This window comes from Siphateles boraxobius, unplaced genomic scaffold, assembly GCF_051911475.1.
Source record: "Siphateles boraxobius isolate OS27281-9 unplaced genomic scaffold, OSU_SipBor_1 84, whole genome shotgun sequence".
Taxonomy (NCBI): domain Eukaryota; kingdom Metazoa; phylum Chordata; class Actinopteri; order Cypriniformes; family Leuciscidae; genus Siphateles; species Siphateles boraxobius.
In genome coordinates, this window is record NW_027509213.1 from 810,889 (window position 1) to 834,627 (window position 23,739).

At 37.5% G+C, this 23,739-nt stretch overlaps 1 protein-coding gene across 3 annotated transcripts in view; it reads left to right on the forward strand.

Moving 5' to 3' along the window:
- The window catches only part of cdk14 (cyclin dependent kinase 14), a 158,908-nt gene that overhangs the window by 113,734 nt on the left and 21,435 nt on the right, over positions 1 to 23,739 (forward strand). For all 3 annotated transcript variants that reach the window (XM_077221663.1, XM_077221665.1, XM_077221664.1), the window contains 4 exons: positions 1,538 to 1,601; positions 5,179 to 5,227; positions 7,871 to 8,010; positions 11,553 to 11,700. In XM_077221663.1, the coding sequence (XP_077077778.1) occupies positions 1,538 to 1,601; positions 5,179 to 5,227; positions 7,871 to 8,010; positions 11,553 to 11,668 (369 nt within the window). In that variant the 3' untranslated portion in view covers positions 11,669 to 11,700. The remainder of the gene's footprint in view (positions 1 to 1,537; positions 1,602 to 5,178; positions 5,228 to 7,870; positions 8,011 to 11,552; positions 11,701 to 23,739) is intronic.

Sequence of the window (23,739 nt, forward strand, 5' to 3'; positions counted from 1 at the left end):
TTTTCATTCTGCACTAATTGAATTATTACTCATCAAGATTCTAAAACAGCTTAAACATAATTAATTTAAACCTAAACTAATTAACTTGTGGCCAGCTGATATTCAGCATATCATTATTTAGGTTTAATAAAAGTTAAAAGTTCTAATAAAGACATGTTCATCAAACTGAAGATAATTCAATACTGCCCCCTGCTGGACAGACTGATCCTTCATAGAGACTGTGAGGTCATTTGTACAGTTTAATAATGCTGTTTACTAACTCATTACTGAATGTGTGCATTGTCCGGCATAATTCGTGCTCCAGACATAAACGATTCCTCAAATCATGCGTGTTTTTGAGGAGAGGTGAGCTGCTACTTTACTAAGTGATCAGATGCATAGACGCTCATTGAAGAAGGAACCTGAGACACATCTACAGATCAGAAGATTTTACATCTCACCAGACAGAAAGAAACCACACAGAACAACCTAGCAACATCCTGAAGGGATGTTTCCAGGATATAACATCAGGATGAGAAGAGGGCAGATAAACAGGCCATCAATGCTGCACTTTGTTAATGAGATACTAAAGACAAGTGTTTAGCACAGTCAACCACCACTCAGTTGTTCTTCAGATAATGTTAACAAGCTAAAAACACCTTAAGTGAGTGAAAGTGACACGTGATGGCCAAGTATGGTAACCCATACTTGGAATTTGACCTCTGCATTTAACCCATCCAAGTAAGTGCACAAACATTAGGAGCAGAGTAGTGAGTAGTGAACACACACACACACTGCAAACGTGGATACACACACCCGGAGCAGCGGGCAGCCTTGAGTGGCGCCCGGGGAGCGATTGGGGGTTAGGTGCCTTGCTCAAGGACACCTCAGTCATATTCCTGCCGGTACTGGAATCGAAACCAGCAACCTTTGGGTCACCAGTCCAACTCTGTTACCATTAGGCCATGACTGCCTCAGATGTGTAGGAGAATGAAAATAGTTTAAAAGCACCTGATAATTCAAATAATTCTAAGCATTAGAGATCTGAGACATTCAGAGGTTTTTGGTTTCATCTGCACATGTGCTATCTCTCTCTCTCGCTCACACACACACACACACTCTCTCTCTCTCTCTCACGCGCGCGCACACACACACACTCACTCTCTCTCTCTCTCTCTCTCTCTCTCTCACACACAAACACACACACACACACACAAACAAAAACACACACATACCCTCTCTCGCTCTCTTTCTCTGAGGCTCGTCACAGCGGTTCGGCTCATCGAGTCTGACGGCTGTAATTACAGTGTGTGTTTAATCGAGTCATGCTCTTTACAAGCTTTAGACTTCAAAAAGCCCCCGCTCTCCACCAGCACTGCTGCTCTACACACACACACACTTGTGCATAATAAACATGTTTATTCGCATTGAACATCTTCTATGCCTATGAGCGGTGGTGTGCATTAAACGTCCCGCCCTGCCAGTGTCCAGGAAAACCCTGTGGGATGGACGCCTGCGCTCTAACTTCAGCTTTCTTTCTTCTCTGTCTGATGTGCAGGTTTTGGGGACGCCCTCGGAGGACACGTGGCCAGGTGTTCACTCACTCCCGCACTTCAAACAAGGTAAAGTCCTGTTCATCTGACTGTAAATGACACACACTGACTCGTCCTCCATCCGTGTGCCTGCAGACGACCTCTGGGAGCTCATTAACACTCATTAACACTCATTAAACCACACAGAGGAGACTAACCACTGATTACTGTTGTCACGACTTTGATACCATACCTGACTGAAATATATTCTGATACCAATACTGAATCGATACCACAGCAAAAAACTAAAGCAACAGTAATAGTAATTGAATATGACAAGTTAAAATTCCTTGTTTTATAAATGAATTTTAAAAAACACATCAATCATATTATCAATCACATTCATTAAAGTCCCCCTGTAGTCAAAAATTGTATTTCTTAATGACATATTTTTAAAAGTTTTTTTCGCGTGAAATAAAATCTTCATGCCTTAAAATATCTTGAATGTAACTCTACACCCTTGCCTCATGTAGTATATGCGGATTTATGAATATGCTAATTAGCCCCGCCTCCACTCACTCAGGCCAGCTCAGAGATTCACTCGGCCAACTTAATCCAATCGTATCGATCTTTACAACGTCGGACACATGACAGTAATTAATATGATTAGCCTTTTGCTTGACTATGTTATCAAATAGATAATAATGTGTTGCTAATGTTACACAAACCATGTTCCCGTTCGCCATCTCTGTCTGCCTTCTAACAATCATCAGAAACGATTTGAACAACTCAGAACGTCAGTGGAAAAAAGGCATATAGCCTAGTTCATCATAACATCGTAATATACATCATATACCCGCTATATTGCTAAATTTCAAACCGCGCTTTTGAGACTGTCTTTTTTTCACTGCAGTTTTTATGGAGAAAATACTCAGCAATGGTGTTGACTTGGGAATTTGCACATGGTTTGTCTTAAAGCATATTAAAAACACCACATAGACATATAAACAACATTAAAAGCTTGATTTTCACCACAGGGGGACTTTAATCTTTAACAATTCTGAACAGGTTGGGATAGAGGTGGGGGATATTAACTAAGTCGTATTTCATGATACGAGTAATTTAATCTTTTATGTAATGTAGTATCACAATATGTATATACAGTATATCTATATATATATATAGATAATATTTTGTTATATATATATATACATATATATATATATATATATATATAAAATCTAAGGCTGTGTTTGAAATCGCCCCCTATATTCTCATTCACTATTCCCTACAGTAGTCCACTGATATAGTCCGCTTGAAGGAGTGAATGAGAACGAGTGAGTGAATTTCAGACACTGAGTTCGCCAGAAGCGCTGCCGCTTTTGCTAAAACTTAGCAAACTGGCAGCTCCAGTAGTGTTTAAAAGATGTATCTTGAACTCTGTCATGAAAACTAGCATGTATATCCCTTAATTAAACAATTAAATCAATTAAAAAGGAATTTATACCTGTATGATATTACGTTGTAGCCACATTGAACCAGCGGTTTGGAAAATGAATGTATTGATGATTCAGCTTCAGCGCCATCTTCTGGAGACATGCGGGAATTTATTTTCCGTGACCCTCACAGTGCATTATGGGTATTCTCTAGCTGTTGAGTGTGTACAATGGCCCTGTCCCAAATGTTATGTCACGAAAGTTTGCTACGTCACGAAAGTGTGGACTCAGAGGAAGACCGCGAGTGCTTAGGGTGCCATTTGGGATATGGTATATATAGACACATAACGTCCACTATGGTTTCGGACACAACTACAAATTGCTGTTCCCTTCAAATAGTGCCCTATTTAAGTATGTATGGAGCGATTTCAGACACAGCCTAAATGTTCCCTCTGCAATTCAATCCTCCAGTTCTGATGTTCCTCAAGGTGACCTTCATAAAACACTGAGCGTCCAGTGAAGCCTCGCAGACAGTAAATCTCAATAAAACACCATCAACTGAACTTTTAAAACGCTCTGTTAGTCTCTAGTATCAACAGTACATTTAATCGATAAAGGTAAAAGAGGTTGTTATTCTGTGATGAAGCCTTATTTGCATGTTGATAGTCATAATGGCTTGAGGTTGAATTGGGTAAAAAACAAGTGCATAGGGTAAAAACTAAATTATAGATCAATAAATATCACCATACTTTCCCATTTGATTGATTGCAGTAAGAATTGCAAACATTTTCACCAGGTTTTTAAGATTTTTCTTTTATATATATAAATCAGGCGAATGATAGTAAAAAACACCTTCAGAATATAGATAGGAATAAAACTAAAGTTTGGTTTTTGCAAGTGCTGCTGAGAAGTGGAGATTTATCAGAGTTAACACTTAAATGTGTATTTTAAAAAGTTGTTGTAGAGGCAAAATAGCTCAAAAATGAGCAGTGCGTGTTTTTCCTTTAGTTTCTTGCCTAATATCAGCTAGAACTGTTGAAGAGCTGTAGTTCAGTGTTGCAGCACCAGAGGACAGTGTTTACTGCTCTTCTACACTATGACGGCAGTTTATATTGAATAATACCGTATGAGACCTATCACAGGGATTTCTGCTATGTAAATATGCCATTCCATTCTCCCAGTGTGCGGTTATTGAATACTCACTCTTGATGAAGTGTTAGCGATTGGTTTTGGGGTTTGGGATGTTTACGTAAGGGGCATTGTGTGTGTGTGTGTGTGTGTGTGTGTGTGTGTGTGTGTGTGTGTGTGTGTGTGTGTGTGTGTGTGTGTGTGTTGATCCAGTCCACAGGAGGCCAAACTAATGAATCGGCATCTAGAACAAAGGGTATAGAGGATGTTTACTGTGTGCAGTACACACACTTTCTGTATTATAGAATACCTTTATGGGTTATTATAGAAAACTAAATCCAAGGTGTTACTTGTTGAAATAAAATAAACTTTACCTAAAAAAATATTTGATTTTAGTTAGTTGACAAGGCAACATTTGAATTAAAAAATAATACAACAAACTTACTAAACCTTAATCTAAAATTAAAATGGAAAATATAAAAATAAAAACAATTTCAAAATATTAATAGAATATCCAGCATGATGAATGAATATCAGCTGTGCAGAATATTATTTCTGTCTTGACTCATTATTTGATCACAAAAGTTGTTTAAAATTTTGGGGTCAGTAACAGTTATATTTTTTAATAAATCCATATTTTTATTCCACAAGGGCACATTAAAAAAGATCAGAAGTGCCTGTAAAGACAAGATCGAAATGTTAATGATTAAAAGTTAAAATTATGTTTTATTTTTACTTTCTATTTATTAAAGAATCCTAAAAAGAAAGATGTATCACGGTTTCCACAAAAATATGAAGCAGCACAACCGTTTTCAACATTGATAATATTCAGAAATGTTTCTTGAGCAGCAAATCATCATATTAGAACGATTTCTAATATGGATCACATGACACATATAAGGATCATGTGACACTGAAGACTGGAGTAATGATGCTGAAAATACAGCTTTGATTACATGAAACATATATTCACATAGGAAATAATCATTTTAAATTGTAATAATATTTAACAATATTACTGATTTTACTGTATTTTTTATTAAATAAATGCCGTTTTGGTGAGCAAGTGAGTTATTCTTCTGTCGTTTGTCTCTCATCTGCAGATCGCTTCACTGTCTACAGTCCCAAAAAACTCAGACAAGCCTGGAATAAGTAAGTGACCACAACTATTTTTTATTATGTGTTTTTGTATAGCTTTTTATAACACCCATTTTTCTTTTGTGTGAATGGCAAAGTGTGTTTTCGATGCTGTAATGTCACAGTTTCTCATAGGTTTTTCACCATTTTCTATTGCAAATCACCTGAAATCTTCTGAATATCTCTATTTCTCCTGCACAGCACTGAACTTAAATGGAGACTTTTGCTCAAATCATCTTCTTCTCAGATGTTTCTCCTGAGTTTCAGCAAATATCTTGACAATGTCGAAAACTGTGCTCAGAAATCTCAATATGACATTTCTCATCAGATTAATTTTTATAGCTTTATACTCATACTTTTAGGAGAAACATGTGAGACGAGGTTGATCCTTAAATGAAGCATCAGTGAATACTATGAAAGAGCAACATCTGAGCAATAACACTTTGCTCAGGTTCACTGAAATAGTCCTTTTTATAACTACAAATATCCGTTAACACTACATTAAAGTTACATTTGTTAACATTAGTAAACAACAAAATTAACTTACAATGTTACTTCTAAAGCATTTATTAATCTTAGTTAATGTAAAATTCAACATTCACTAATACATTATTTATAGTAAAAGATCTGTTCATATTATTTAATGGACCTGAGCTGATTAACTGTATTTTATTATCTGATGTTAACAAAAATTAATAAATACTGTAACCAATGGAATGCTTATTGTTAGTTAAAGCATTCGCTAATAAACGTATTGTAAATTGTTACCATTCCCCCCAAATAAAAAAGCATACTGGCCCCAAACGTTTGAACAGTAATGTAAATTGCATCAGGTCCTAAACCTGAAAACAGTCAAAAACATTTAAACAAATTACATCTCAGCTGAAACTTAATCTGGAAAAAAATATGATTAAAGTTAAAATGAAAAATAAATGTAAAACTATAATGACTTTGGTCTTTTCCTCATAATCAGATGAAGTTTTGTGAAGTTTCTGATCTCATTCGATTAACCCACATCTGAACAGAAGAAGCTTGAGAACACGAGTGGGAACTTCAGATGCAAACAGAAGCCTATTGATTTTACCATCTAATCACACAGACGCTCGTACACAAGCTTGTTTCACACAGACATTTTTAAGCGCTGAAAGTGCCGCTGTTGGACAGAAACTCTGAGAAAACTTCATGTTTCTTTAATGTTTTAATGCTGCAGAGGCCTAATTATCCACATGCAGTGTGTGTGATAGTTCAGGAGTTCAGTCACCACACAGACACACACACACACACACACACACACACACACACACACACACACACACACACACACACACACACACACACACACACACATTCAGCCTTAGGCTTGAAAACACACTACGCAACATGAGAATGCTTGCAAACGAACAATCAGTCATGTGTCTTTAGCATAATGTGACAGAATCAAACCTTGTAGAGTGACAGAATTTCCGTCAAGTGAGTGTGTCATCAGAACAGATGATATCAGCATACAAGCATGTTAACAGTCAGTCATGCTAACTAACTCGCTCTTCCATGACAGTCGTTGAGCTGAAAGTGAATCTTTTGAGGTTTTATTTGGGGCACAATTTAGATATCCATGATTGAAACTGTACAATATATTCCGATTCGTTTTTTCTGTGTTTTGTCTGTGAAATAATTATCCAGATTTATGGAAAGAAATTCTGATTTTACACTACTGCAGTGTCACATGATCCTTCAGAAATCATTCTAATATGATGATTTGGTGTTCAAGAAACATTTCGGATTATTATCAATGTTGAAAACAGTTGATAAGTATAGTATTCACACTAGTTTTAGAAGTTAAAAAAAATCATACTAGATTTTTTTTCTATGATTTTTTGATGAATAGAACGACAAAAGACATTTATTTAAACAGCAGCATTTATTTGAAATGTAATTGTATAATCGTCTTTACTGTCACTTTTGATCAATTTAATGGATCCTTGATAAAGTATTAATTTCTTCCAAAAAATTGACCCCAATCATTTGAAAAAAAATTTTTTTGTTCAAACAAAACTACTTCCTTTTTTTTATCCATACTGGTCTATTGTTGTCATATGTGCTATTTCAGATAAACTGCCCCTAAGCAACACACATCAAGCAAACTGTGATTGTCACTTCGCGTTAATCAGACAGTCTGTAAGTAGGCGGTTCTTGGACAGAAGACCACACTATTAACTAGACTAGTCATTGTCAAATAAATAAGGCCGTGAAGTCAGACCATCTTAGTTATATTGTGACGTATATCATTCATGTAAGTTTTTCCATCCTAAAATCATTACCAGTATCTTGGTTTAATTTACAGACCACAGCACATCTGTACACTCATGGAGAGCTCAGCATCTAAAGATCTGCTGTGTGTTCATGTGTTTATCTGTTCTGCAGTGCAGAATGCAGGTGTGTTTGCGTCGGTCTTTGTCTTTGCAGTTTTGAGGACGTTTGAGGGTGAAAACTCACTTTGCATTTTCTACTCCAAAAAAGTCAACAAACAGTTTTCCAGCCGCACGTCAGCGGGAGTGAAGCTGACAGAGAGATGCAGGCAGTGAGCGTGTGTGTGTGTGTGGTGATCTTGGCACTGTATCATCTGTATGTTTAAGTGTGTGTGTGTGTGCGTGTTGGCAGGCTGGGTTATGTAGATCATGCTGAAGAGCTGGCTTCCAGATTTCTCCAGTGCTTCCCAAAGAACCGTGTCTCGGCCCAGGCGGCCCTCCACCATGAGTACTTCATCCATCTGCCCCCGAGACTCTGGGATCTGCCTGACAGTGAGTCCGCCGCATCACATCACTGCATACTGACTTCACACTGACACACTGCTGAACCGTACTACTCGTACTCATTTTGCAGTATGCATGCATGGAACACTCCAGTTACCTACTACATTTATCAAAACAGTACATAATTCCGTACAAAAGTGTGTGGTACATAATCAGAGCACACTGCACAGAATACTGTATCCTTTTATTCATATATATATCATTTTTTTCATTTCGATCCATTTTTAATTATCAATCTATCTATCTATCTATCCGTCTCTCTGTCTGTCTGTCTGTCTATGTATCTATCTCCATTTCAGTCGTATCCGTCTCTTAGTGATTCTATAGCCGTCTCTTGCTATAAATCAAACTTTAAGTCTTTATTTCTCCTTTTCATTATTTTCAACTGCATACTTCACACTTTCACATATGTTATATATATATCAGATCTAGTTTACAGTGTATACCGCGCAGTAGGCAGTTTGTTAGGAATCCATTGTGTTTTCCTCCATCTACTGCCTTCCTTCATCAGTATTTTACACTCTCTGTCTCTTCTTCGCTCTTTCTTACTGTTAAACATGCAGTCTTATTGATGCGTGTCTGGAACTGAATACCAAACGCCACTCATTGTGTTGATGGTGATCTCTCTGATGGTAATTCACAAGGATTGCACAGTCATCACGTATCTGCCTTGTCACGACTCATGTTCCAGGTTTCTCTATGAGGTGACGTGCTTCACTTTCCCCTGGAGAACAACAGACTGACACTTTTTCTTGATTTGCAAAACCCAAATATGCAAGAATTGGTTATTGTCAGCAGTGTTGAATTCTTGACTCTGATTGGTTGATGCTGATTGGAACACTCCTCCATAGGCTTCTAAGGGATTGAAACTTGTTCCCCGAAAAGTTATTAAAGATATTGTGACTACAGTGGCTCAATCTTAAGTTTATCAAGCGACGAGAATACTTTTTGTGCACAAAAAAAACAAAATAACGACTTTATTTCAACTATTCATTTCCTTCTCTCTGGGCCTCGAGTCAGTTCACTAGTATGATAGCGTAGAGCTACGTCACACGCTGGCTCACTATTGGCCGACGCTGGTCACGTGTGTGATGCGTGTGGCGTACAACACAGAAGCTCACGCTATTACACTAGTGAACTGACTCAAGGCCCAGAGAGAAGGAAATGAATAGTTGAAATAAAGTCGTTATTTTGTTTTTTTTTGCGCACAAAAAGTATTCTCGTCGCTTGATAAACTTAAGATTGAGTCACTGTAGTCACTTGGACTATTTTAACAATGTCTTTAATAACTTTTGGGGGAACAAGTGTCAATCCATTAGAAGCCTATAGAGGAGTGATCCAGCTCTCAGATTTAATCAAAAATATCTTAATTCGTGTTCCGAAGATGAACGAAGGTCTTACGGGGTTGGAACAACATGAGGGAGAGTAAATACTGACAGAATTTTCATTTTTGGGTGAACTATCCCTTTAACGTCACCATTAAATCAAAATTGACCACTCTTGTTTTTTTATGCAGTATTTGTTGTATTATAATTGATTTATCTGCGCACATAATTTTTTTCGAATTCATGTACCCTCATAATCTTTCATCAAAATAACTTCCCCTCCCTCTTGCAGCTCATCTCTTCTCTTCTCTGATGATGTTTAGTGGCGTCACTCACATGAGATCCACCAATAGCAAATGTACAGAATCAAACCTCGCCCTACATTTGTTCTTGTTCAAGAAGCTGTTTCACTGTATGTCACAATAATAAAAGATTGCAACTTCCGCTTCATACCGACTTTAATAAAGCGTTCGTGTTGAACACATGCAGAAGCTTTGAGCTGCTGCTGATGATTCGGGTCATTCTGGCTGGTTTGGGATTTTAATGACCTCAAGGCCTTTTGTCATGTCTAAAGTGACACGCATCGATGATCCACACGTGAGACCTCCACAGCCGCTGATCTTCTTTTATACCTCGGTTAGTAGACAGACAGAACTGCAGCACAGGCACATTTAGTCCTACACATGATATGCGCTACAGAAAACAGGCGTTTGCGGAAGACAAGCGTCGGGCAAGTCATTTGAATACGAGAATGAGGTTTTTAATTTGACAGATTAGGAGTCGGAGCTGAATTAATCCTGTTATCAGCTCACAGCAGGTTGTTTTCGGGAGGAAGGCGGGACTCAGTCGTGGAGGCGGGTCTTTGACGCACAGAGTGCAGCGCCGCTTTTCAAGCAGAAGAATGAAGGGAAAATTAATTCTGTTGTTTCATATACGCTTGCGGTTCAGGCACAAAAGAGAACGGTTGCTGTTTGGGGGAAGCTGGACGAGTAATTAACAATTCAGCTCCGGCTTTGATTGATACGGAAAATGCTGCAGGATTTATGATGTTTATTAAATGAAATGGCTCATATTTATCTTGACTAGTGCTGCTTGTTATAGCAAGAACCATTATTATTGTTGCGCATATATATATATATATATATATAGTATGTATGTTACACACATACTGTACATACACATATATACACAAACAACTGAAATAAATGTTGATTGCTTACTGGTTTTAATCAATAGTATACACTACATATTGTGTGTGTGTGTGTGTGTGTGTGTGTGTGTGTGTGTGTGTGTGTGTGTGTGTGTGTGTGTGTGTGTGTGTGTGTGTGTGTGTGTGTGTGTGTGTGTGTGTGTGTGTGTACTTTGACACTACATCTCTGGGTGTCTGGGCAGAAGTGACAAACGCATCTGTGAGGTTTTGAGCTCATCACAATGAAACGGTTACAGTGGGAGCATGACGGATAACACTCTAGTTTTGGTGTAAGATGTTCAATGTTTTTTTTTATCAGGGTTTATCAGTGTTTAAAGCAGCTTTACAGGGTCACTGGCTTCTTGAATGCAGTAAATAGGGTTTGACTCTGGTGTGTGTGAATCTGAGATAGTGACATTTGGTTCCTCAGGAATATAATGCAGTAGAAACGGCTTTGATTAAATAATTATGAAATACTATATATAGTATATATTCTTGTTTATCTATGAATAGCTATTGGTCAGTGCCTCATGCAGTTTGTTCCTGGTTTACTGTAGTGTTTATTCTTCTCAACACAACTGTCATAAAATTTCCCATATGTAGTTCACAGCGCTTCATTGGATAGTTAATTAAAACATTTATTGTTTTACATGATCTTTTTTTTTTTTTTTTAATTGTTTTAAATCAATGTTTGTAATGTTTTTATCTCAATGCTGGTTGGATTGGTTAACGAGCTAACTATTTTAAATAATTATTTTAAATTCCTATAGAAAAAGGAATGAGTTTGTTTTAGAGTTTGATTTATCATTTCTTTCTGGATCTATTTTGAATTTCTCAGTCTAGGATTGATTTCCTAATTTTCAACAATATTTGTCTTGTCATTATCATCATCACCATCATCACAATACTATTGTTTTCCCCTCCCTTTCTGTACTTTTACATGATGATGTATGTCAAAGAAGATTTCATACATGTTACATAAAGACTCATAGACTGAATCTGTCGTTGTTTTTCAGTGTCATCTATCTTCACCGTTCCGACCGTTAAGTTACAGCCTGAATCTGGCGACAGCATCCAGGTGTGCAGTAAGACCAACAGTCACGGCAAAGGGACGTCCAACAGCAAACACTGACCTGGACGAGCCGCCAACCGGGACACAAACAGGTACGACACACGATGCTCCAGACGCTCTTATGGTTTGACGGTCTCTGGTTATGTTTGAAATGGCACTAGCATGTTGTTTATTGGGTATTGTTAAGTATGTAGTGTATACAATTGATTAAAATAAGTATGCAATCAACATTTGAACAGATGTTTGCAACATAGTTATTATGTGACCTTGCAGATTGCATTTTTTTTTTTTGTCAGTACCAAATTATGATTCAAGAATCAATGTTTTCACTGTTAAAAGCAAATGGGTATTTTTTAAAGATTTTTTTCTATTTTCAATTTTCAGATTAGAAGCACTAAATTTAATTCAAATATTTTTGTTAGAGTGAGTAAAATTATAGGTACAGTGTTGAAAATAAATATCAAAAGTACTATATAATGTTTTGAGAAAGAGAAACTTGTGTTTAAAAATATTTTATTGAATTTTGAGAATATGTAAGTGTGATAAAGTGTTGAATTTCAGTGTATATGTGTGTATCTCCATTGCTATGATTAAATATTGCATTAGCCCATATCTGCCACTGCCCTCTTTAGATAACAGTATTAGTCATTGATAAACCAATGCACTAGTCTGTCGTTCCAAACACACATCAGCGTCTGATCCACTCTTGCAGGGCAGCGAAGGTCATTTTCATTAAGTCCAGAAAGAGGCTGTATTTGCATTTAATTTGCGGTGTGTACGAGAGCATGTCATGTGGCTGACTAAAGCTCATAATGGCTGTAATGCAGTGACGGAGGGAAAGAGCCCCCGCTCACAGGGATTAGCAGTCAAATTACAGGCAGGTGCTCTGGGAGATTTACGCCGGAGCCCCGGGAAGCTGCGGACCTCTGCAACCCGTCTGCATTAGAGAATAACACAGAATAATGACAGAGGAGGAGACAACGAGACTCATCAGAGTCATTTCAGGGGCTCCACGTGCGGCAGATGGACCAAATGTGTGACGAGAGTCCTGCGTGTGTATGGTCGCATGTTGATGGGGAAAACCAGGGCTGTGTGATATCGGAAAAAACTGACATTGCAATATTTGTTTTTCTGCGATATGAAAGATTACAGGAAGTTGCACCAGATGACTTAAATAACTCTTTTTGTAAAGAATTAGGCTGCATCCGTCACATACTCTCTTGACCAGGTATTATTTTGAATAAGTACTTGCTTTGTGAGCGCTAAAAAAGTATCTATACAGAAGGAATGTGTGTAGTATGAATATAATTCGGTTGTACTTCATTTGCCTTGTTGTCATTATCATGTGACCTGTCAGCGTAAGTTACGACGCTTCACTGCCGTTCACTGATCCCCTCCTGTGGCCTCATGGGATTGTAAAGTGTCCATCGTATGCACACTACAGAATCAGATCAGGAGTAGTAGGTCATCCGGGTACTTTTTGTCTATTCTTTTATATTAGACATACTTCTTTTGTCACATACTGTTTTTCGCCTACTATATAGAAGGGAAGTATGTGATTTTGGACGCAGCCATGCATTCTTGAGTGATTGGGGTGATTTTGTTTTGCAGTGCATCTGCATAGAAAATAATTTTGAAAAGAACCAAAAAAATTACTTTTTTACTTTAAAGACTATTAGTGCTAAATCCATTTAGGGCTGAATGATTTGGAGGAAAAAAAAAAACTTTTGTCTGTTCATACTTGAGTTTAGTCTCTACAAAACTTACTCAACTCAAACCAGTGAGTTTATTGTGATTATTGAATAAAATAAAATGTACTTTACTGTTACAATACTAATATTTACATCTTTATTTGTTCCATCAAGCTTTTATTTTGACTGGTTGCCTGCAAATAAATAAATGTGCTGCTGGTTTCAGAGTGAAGGAACTTTGTTTATTTACACACGTTCAGCTCACAGTGTCTCAGAATGGCTTGAATTACAGTAAACGAGACCTTGAAGCACTGTATCATGAACTACACATGTGTGAATGACACACATATGTTTATTTAATTAAAGCACTCTGCACAATTTGTCAATCGCACTAAGCCATATACTGATATATATATATATATATATATTTTTTTTTTTTTTTAATATATTGTGGACCCCAAGGGAAAATAGTAGAAAATAGTCTGTAAAGCATTCCACTGGGTAAATATTTAATAATCACAATTTATTTGCAATGTCTCTAATGCAATTATTATTACTCATAAATCTTCCTAAAGTGTGTGTTGTTAGACAAGTTTCACGAATAGTTTTCTTCCGGGAACAAACACGTCACAATATCCCTCTTTTAAATAATTCCCGCCTAAGGCATATGCAAAATAAAGGGCGGGGCCTGGTTGAGTTCAGTTAGTGGTGTGAAAGATACGTGACATTTCCCAAATGCGTTCAAAGTGCTTGACCAATCAAAACACACTGGTCCAGCCGACCAATCAGAGCACATTGTGCTTGAAGGAGAGGCTTCATAGAGACAAAAAACTAATAGGAGCAAACCTGACAGACTGGGAAGAGAGGAGCTGCAACGATGAAGAATGTGTGAAAAATAATGTGTTTTTTTTAACCTATTCTAGTAGACCCCAAAAACTAAATCAAGACTTTGAAAAGGGGTATAATAGGTCCCCTAACATTTCATCTCTGCAGTGGTCCTCTCTTTGACATGTTCATGAAGTGGAGATATGAAAGTAAAGTGTTTTGCTTGTCAGCGTGCAGAAGTTGTGGTGTGTTTTTAGCACGTGTGTGTTTGTGATGGAGAACGCTGCTCAGAAGGGAAGTCACCCCACTGCGAGAGCCGTGTCCTTCCCTCCACCGCACCATTCATATTGAAATCACACGCTTTGTGCTCGGCCTTCTCAACCTGACAGGCTCCGTGGAGCTCAGAGACGCTCCTCTAATCCACACACATCTGATTTAGAAGCGTTCACGCTCCATGAGACGTCACATGCAAAGATTTCCTGCATGTTTAGGGAGATTTCAAAGACTGAATGTTTTCATACTCGTCTCTCACATTAGAGGCCCTAAGAGGGTTTTGACACTAAAGTCACTCTTAAAAATGATTTACATGCAGAATACGGAAGCATGTATGATTTATTTTAAAGTTAAAATTTCAAAATAGTTTAAAATAAAGACGAATTATATTTTGAGGACCATCTAAAATCTTTATGCTTAATTTTCTAAATGCAAAATTTTGGGGGAAAAGTCTTTCCTAATGTCTGAATGTCATTAAACAAGTGAGATCCGTTTTTGTTTTCAATTTTCAAGCAAAAAGTTGGATGAAAATATGTCTGAATGTCATTATATTACATACAAAATATCAAAGCAAGTGGGATTTTTGTTCAAATGTCAAATGGGGTGTTTGTTATGAAACCTTAGACAAAATATTTTGAGCCAATTGTATGACCACTTTTCATTTTTATGTTAAATTTTTTTTAATGCATAATATAATTCTTTGATTTTTTTTTTTTTAGGGAAAACTCATTCTTAAAGATAAAGAAGAAAGGTTTTATAGATTTGTCCCCCCAAAATTTCGAGCTAAACATTTAATTAAAAGATGTTTGTTAGGAGTAAAGTTATGTAGTTTAAAATGAAGACAAAAATATATATTTTGAGGACAATATAAGATTTTTAGGATTTTTATGCAAAATATAATTTCTTATATTTTTGAGATTATAGATGTAGTTTAAAATGAAGACCAACTGTATTTAGAACCTAGTTTTAATTGTTGCGTTTTGCAATATATATATATATTCTCTTTTGATTATGGAATGCAGTATGTTCTACATGTGATTTTGACAGACCTCATCCATTTTTACATCATATTTTTTTGGGTCACTGTATGTTTCTGTGACAAGAAAAGTCCACCAAGACCTGGGCAAGTTCTCCAGTTTTGTATTATTCATCAGGAGTGTTGTTGCAGGAACCTTTTCAGAGGAAATCCCCAGCAGGCAGCCTTTGTGCCGCTGATGGAAGCTTTGAGAGCTGCTATTGAGCACAGATGAAGCTTCAGCCCATCCCAGACTAAATGACACGCCTCTCTCACACACTACGCTACAATATCTGTCAGAGACCAAAAAAGAGGCCGAGGGCTTCACAGAGCCAATGAGAAGAGGGTCACTGGGATGAAATTGGGGTCAGAAAAGATAGAAAAAGGTTGGATGATCTATAGGTCTCTCTTTCTTTAGGGACAGAAAAGCCCTTGGTGATGGTAAAATGTCTAATTTGGTGAAAGATGTGATGGTGCTAGACGTGTTGGGCTTTTCCATTGAATCCCACAGAGGTACATGCATTCACAGAGATGACATCAAATAGCTGAAGTTTGTGGATAGTTCTGGAAGTTGCACTGCTGATGCAAGAAGCCACCTATCAGCTGCAATGGCTTTGCATGACATTAGCATAAATTAAGGGCCCAAGGTGATTGATATGGATTCTGTTGTGTGGAGTGTCTGTCTTTGTTACTGGATGCTTTTACATTATTCATGTCATGTCATGAGCGCTATGACAGAGTGTGTATAGTGCGTGTAAACCGCTCTAAAGTCTTTAATGCTGCAATAGATCTATCTGTTTTTGTGGACAGGGATGCTTTAAATTATTTACATGTATTTTGATTTGTAAAGTATTATACAAAATGGTAATATTTATAAATATAAATGTTTTATATATTTAAATTGGTGCTGTCAAATTGATTAATCACGTCTAACAAAAGTTCTTTTTCATAAATAGTATTTTATATATATATATCAAATTATATAGTATAATATTTTAAATAAATTGTTATATATTGAAAAATAAATAAGAGTTTTATATGTATTATTATATTTCTTTATTTTATATTTATAATATTTATAATATATATTATAATTTATATGTTATCAATGTTATTATTGAGCAGAGTTGATGCAGTTAATGTATGTGCAGACAGTGAAGTTCACTTCTGATATGATTTGATCACTGAGTGTGAACAGTGTTGACTAGAGCACTGTTTGTTTGTTAGCGCAGTCTGACGGGTTGGTGGGCGTCTCTCTCAGTCCAGTTCGGCACTGGTTTGACTGGGTCAGTTGGCGCGTGTCGCAGGCCTGCAGCGATTCACTGACTCTTTGAAGATAAGAGCCACAGACAGACTGTCCGGTGTGTACAGCAGCCAGCTGTTTATCTGCACTGACACACACACACTTACACGTTCAACACACTCTACTGGCACAGTGAACACCTCAAAGTGTGTGTGTACAGATACACACATTCTCTAAACGCGTGGCCTCATGGCACAGTACACATCAGAAGGTCAAAACGCTGACGGACAATGACAGCTCCATTCTGATTGGCTTTCAGTGGGAAACCAGTGTTGTTTATGTGCTGGTGATACTAGAGGAGGAACTGATCACTGGATTTGACTGGTTTGAGAGACCTACGTAAAATCTTCTGGTACCTTATAAACTCAACTTTATTTCATATGTAAGATTCAGGCATCCTGTGATGTGATTTTATGTATTAGTAAAAATGGAGTTGGATTAGATTTGATCTATTTGGGTTTGATTGGATTATGTAAATGATCTGTTATTATGTAGCCTTTGTTTTCATCAGCAAAATGAAAAGTTGATACAGAAGTGGAGAAAAAAAAGTACAGTAAATATAAATTGCTTGTTTATATGTTCAATATTTAATTTTTGTTGTTTCCAGTGTCTTTAATGTTCCTATACGGTGGTCTGGACTCTGAATCAAGTATCTAGATCACAAACTCTCTTGAGCAGGCGTTAAAGTGGCTTGTTTGATCAGGGACTGTGAAAACGACCTCAGTGTGGTGGAAACACTTCGCTAACAGAGCGGCCATTTGTGGAAAAACATGACTTCTCATTGGTTTGAATCTAGCTCTGCATAATTCCATTCTAAACATATATTCTAATTCTGATTGGCTGTGGTTGTGTCACAGTTACACAGTGTTATGGGTGCACATAACCAAGTTTTATTGGTCTGGAAAGAAACGAATTCATGTGTACAAGGTATCTTGACAAGCAAGTTAGTTCAAGTTATAGCAGCTACCTTTACCACAGTTGTGCAACATTCAGGATTAAATTGAGAATGGCTTTAAATTCCAATTCAATTGCTGAATTTGAGTTGAGATGGCAGACAGGATGCAAAATTGCAAATTGGAATCTAAGGAACTAGAATTAAAATTATTTGAAATTCATAACATTTTTAACTAGATAAGCAAAAGTTAAAAAATCCTTGAAGTTTGAAGGTTGACGGGCCTTACTGATATATGCCCAGGCCCAGGCAGATGGCAAAATCTCTGAGCTGCAACCAAACTGGAGCAACTTTAAAAAGAGTTGTGTGATAATTCCCTTGTTTTATTTATGCAACTGCAAACGAGCGTCCCAAAAAATTGCACTCTTCTGTTAGGTTGGATGGATGGAGTTTCACTTCTCTAATTACAGTTCTGAATTGCTGTGTGTAAAGTCTGCAGGGAAAAACGTTGCAAACGTTTCGATCAGGCGCTAAATGTCACCTCATCTTGGCGGTCGCATCTCAGTTATAACGCATCACGTTTACAGATAAAAGTGTTTGTGCCGCTGCGGAGCATGAAATGGCAGGCGACTACGGTGGTGTGCGACATGAAAACGAAGACCCACACGCTCACACTCTCTCTCCCGACATATGGGCTCCTCTAATGAGCTTCTAGAAGACGCGGCTCCTCCACGTCTTCTGTGAAGAGCGCCAGCCGCCCGGTCAGATTCCTGCTCGCCTCACACACACCTCACTGGGCCTCTACAAGCTCCAGCTGGAGTTTGGTCATTAAAAAGTTTGAGCATGTGTACCGCAGAAAGAAGGTGGTCTGTTGACACTCTTTTCAGATCTCAACAAGTCGGCGCTCTAGAAAAGTTTTTGTCTAGTGATTCATTTCTGATATTGAGGTGGAGATGCTTATATTTTTCTGTAATCTTCTGAAATGGGGACAAATTGAGACAAATTCTAGGTAGGTAGGTGGATGGATTGATGGATGGGTAGATAGACAGACATACAGACAGACAGACAAACAGATAAATACATAGATTGACAGACAGATAGACAGAAATGTTGGTAGGTAGACATACAGACAGGTTGGTAGATAGGCTGATAGGTAGTTATACAGATAAATACATAGATATATAGACAGACAGACAGGTATGCAGGTCGGTAGACAGACAGACAGGTTGGAGACAGACATGTTTGTAGATAGACTGATAGGCATACAGATAAATACATAGATATATAGACAGACAGACATGTTGGTAGATAGACTGATAGGTAGTCAAACAGATAGATATATAGACAGACAGACAGGTATGTAGGTAGGTAGACAGACAGACAGGTTGGTAGACAGACATTTTGGTAGATAGACTGAAAGGCAGGCATACAGATAAATACACAGACAGACAGAGACAGGCATGTATGCAGCTAGACAGACAGACAGGTTGGTAGATAGACTGATAGGTAGTCCTACAGATAAATGAATAGATAGATAGATAGATAGATAGATAGATAGATAGATAGATAGATAGATAGATAGATAGATAGATAGATACACAGACAGGTATGTAGGTATATAGACGGACAGGTAGACAGACAGATAAATACGTAGATAGTAGGGCTGCACAATATATCGAAATTATCGAAATATCGCAAATGTATATATCGCAATATGCATATCGCGATGGCTTGCAATAACTGGGTGATGAAAAAAAAAACAGAAAGAAAATCACTCTGACAGACCGACAGACAGGTATGTAGGTAGGCAGACAGATAGGTAGACAGACAGACCGGTAGTCAGACTGACTGATAGTTAGGTAGTGAGTGTGTGTTGTCAGATGTGACATGTTTCAGGTGGTACTGTTACCGCAGTGTGTTTGTCAGACAGTCAGGTGGAGAGAGAGACAGGTGGAGGGCAATTATCCAGGCTTACAGTCATCGCTCTCAGATCGTCGTGTCAAACAGCTTCACACACACACACACACACACACACACACACACACACACACACACACACACACACACACACACACACACGCCTGCCTCTCTACAAACTTTCCCAAACCAAACAACCACATACTGTAGAAGTTTGATGATGTTGTGCTGGTTTTATTCGTGTCTACACAACAACACGTCTGTGTTACTCTCCACATCTCTATTTTAAAAGTGGCGCTCCAGAACGATAACATCACGACATCCAGAGAATGACATATAATAGGTGATTATCTGCATAAATATTGTCTGCTGATGGAAACAGACATTTCTGCGCGCGTGTGTTTGCATACACCTACTTAACTATATTTTGGAGACAAATTTGCACCCAGAAGTGAGCTAAACCTGACAAAAAACTCATTTTTGAGGTCGTCGTCATTTTTAAAACCGTATAAAAAATAAATAAAATCAAGTTTTGTTTTTTAATTGCAGAAAGTTTTGTTTCCGTCAAACTTTCTGCTATGGAATGGAACTAGATGGAACTAGCAGCCTTCAGGTTTGCACTGCTGGGACTGTGTGTTCTGTGTGTTTCATATGAATGCCATATTGTATTAAGCGTGCGGTTCTTTCTCTGCGGCGCAGTGGGGTTTTAGTGGCATGGTGGGATTGGCTTCACTCACGCTGAGGGAGTTTCTTTATCAGGATCACGCAGGACAGGAAGGTAAAGCAGAATGAGAAAATGATTTCTGGCAGTGAGACTCTTAGCCCTTCCAAACAGTCTGGCCCACTTACACACACACGGCCTGAGTGAGTGTGTGAATACAGACTGTGTAGTAAAAGCACGTTAGTGTCGCTTCATGAGGCTCAATGGGTCGGGCGAATCCATTAGACTGAATCCAGCTCACCTTCGTTGTGGAGTTTAGAGAATTCTTACCTCCACCAACTAAAAATACACCTGGATGAATTCTGCGGCATGGGTTTTTCTTGCTGAAGAGACCAGTGTTGCTCTGTTCCAAAACCTAGGGCTTAAAATTAATCATGTTTCCTCAAAAGGCAGAGTTACTTTGGCCAGATTTTAAGGTAATATCATATGCATCCTTGGTAGGCAAGGCAAGGCAAGTTTATTTATATAGGACATTTCATACACTATGGCAATTTCAAAGTGCTAAAATCCTAAAGATCCTAAAATATGCACTCTTATGCCTAATATGGTAAAAACCTCTTTGTTAATGTTTATTGTTTCATAACATTCAATTATGAACTACATGAATCACCTAACATTTTAATTGTACAAAATTTTGTAAAAAATTTTTACAAAAAAGTTTAGTTGTTTCGATCACTGAATATTACTGTCAATCATTTAACATTTATGTTGTTTACGTTGTTAAATATTACGTTTTACTACTTCTTAAAAACTGACAGTCACCAACAAAATGTACTCATCCTCATGTTGTTCCAAACCTTTATGTTCCTTTCTTCTGCAGAACACAAAAGAAAATATTTTGAAGAATTTTGGTAACCAAACAGTTTCATTTCCCATTGACTTAAATTAAATGGACAAAATAACTCCATGGAAGTCAATTCTATAAAAAATATCTTCCTTTGTGTTTCGCAGAAGCGCAAAAGACAAACAGGTAAATGACATGAGGGTGAGTAAACCATGACAGAATGATCATGTTCGGGTGAACTATTCCTTTAATGAACGATAAAGCTTTTGATTGGCCATCTCAATCATTTTGACATCAACAAGCACTGTCAGACTGTCCACATCTCCTGATGGGACGGGTTTGCCTAAAAAATGAGAGGCGTGAATCTCATGAAACCTGTCCAGAACATGTGTGGTCATATTTATCCTCAAAATATTATGAAACTAATGTCACAATACAGAAATAAGGCTGCATTTTCTTTAGTCAGAATGTTATTTCTTGTTTATTTCTGTTGATTTGATGGTGAAAAGTGTCTGTCTCTTATGAATTGTTTAGTGTCCGGATCGTTCATTAAGTTGTCCAGCAGGGAGTCGGACTCCCATGGACTGCGTTCGGTCTCCACTTGGTCTCTTTTTATTGTTGGTAATGGTGCTCCAGCAGTGCCGCACAAACGCTGCTCAGTGATTGTGTTTTGATCGAAGGCTTTGCTCCCTGCATGTACAGACGGCGATAAAGGCATTGACGCATTTGTTTTGTCACAGACAGGAGAGATCGGGTCTTCTGGGTTTTATCTCTCCTGATGAACGCCGGGAATATTTGAGCGCGAGATTCTGAAGGAATTAATGCATAATTCATGCTGCTTGATAAGCTTTAATTAAAAGTGCTGTTTGGCATTGTGACGGGAATGAATGTGTGTTTTTCCTCGCCTGTCACGGCCTCGTTCACTCGCATCACGCTCGACTTATCAAAGGCCCCGTAGCTCCGCCCCCGGCGCAGCGTTTGCATAATTTGAGCACCGGAGGGACGTAATTACTCGCCACACCGAAATGCAGGAATCTCCCCAATTACAAAAGGAATATTTGCACTTTCTGGGATTCCCCACGGTACATTGATGGTGTTAAAGTCTTCTGAAACGTGTAAACGTTGGTCTTCTCTCTTGCTGACCTCCGTTCGATTTGTTTCTGCGTACAATGTGAATAATTGATCGGATGCCTAGAGGTTCTGATGTGTGGGTATACATATATATGTACGGTTATAGCTATGAATTTCTTTACATTTTTACTAATTTTCCCCCCAACATTTTCCCCCCAATTTTTTTTAATCGAAATTAGAACATTTAAATGTGTAAAAATAAATCTGACGTACTTTCAGAATTTGTTTGTAATACAATGAAATCAAGACATAGCCTATCAGAAATCAATTTAATATGCTGATTTGCTTCTCAAGGAATATTTTCTATTATTATCAATGCTGAAAATGTTTGCTTCTTAATATTTTTGTGGAAACCGTAATAAATATTTTTAGGATTCTCTGATCAATAGAAAGTTCCAAAGAACAGCATTTATTTAAATTAGGAATCTTTTTAAAAGTCCTTGCTGAATAAAAATATTGATTTCCTTTTTTAGAAAAAAAAAATCTTACTGACCCCAAACTTTTGAATGGAAGTGTATCACAGTTTCCACAAAAATATTAAGCAGAAAAAACTGTTTTCAACATTATTAATAATTAGAAATGTTTCTTGAGGAGCAAATCATCATATTAGAATGATTTCTGAAGGACCATGTGACACTGAAGACTGGAGTAATGATGGTAAAATTCAGCTTTGATTACAGGAATAAATTACTTTTTAAAATATACTACCGAAAACAGTTATTTTAAATTGTAATAATATTTCACAATATTTACTTCATATTTGATAAAAAATGAATTCAAGCCTTGGAAAGCAAAAAAGACTTCTTTTAAAGACATAAAAAAATCTTTATTCCAAAATTTTGACAGGTAGTGTAAGCATTAGTCTTCCCTCTCCCCGACCTCCGTTCAATTTGTTTCGGCATATGTGAATAATTGATCGGCTGCTCTGAGATTCTGATATGATGTCGGGTCTTTGCTGCTTGATGGTGGGAAAGATGAAATATTGACCTGCTCTGTTGTGGACAGAAAGAGTGAATCCTGAGGACGTGCAATTCATGTGGATGAAACTGCAGACGTGTGAAATCAAAGAACATACGTGATTTACTGGACTGATCATGTGAAACACGCCAATCTTGTGTGTGTGTGTGTGTGTGTGTGTGTGTGTGTGTGTGTGTGTGTGTGTGTGTGTGTGTGTGTGTGTGTGTTATTGGGGACAGAATGTCCCTACAAAGATGACAATCCAAAATCCTTGTCTGTGTGTGTGGGGAAATGTTTTGGTCCCCATGAGGAAAACTACTCATAAATCATACTAAGTGATGTTTTTTTGAAAATGTAAAAAATGCAGAAAGTTTTCTGTGATGGGTAGGTTCAGGGGTAGGGTTAGTGTAAAGGGATAGAAATCATGATGTCTATGGGAAGTCCCCATAAAACATGAAAACGCAACATTTGTAAACTTTGTATGCAAGTTAAACACGCTGTTGCATTACAAACAGCTGAGTGTAACTGAGCAGACAGTGCTTTTATAGACACGATAACTGTTCATGTATTTACTATATATATATATATATATATATATATATATAATGTACACATAAAGATA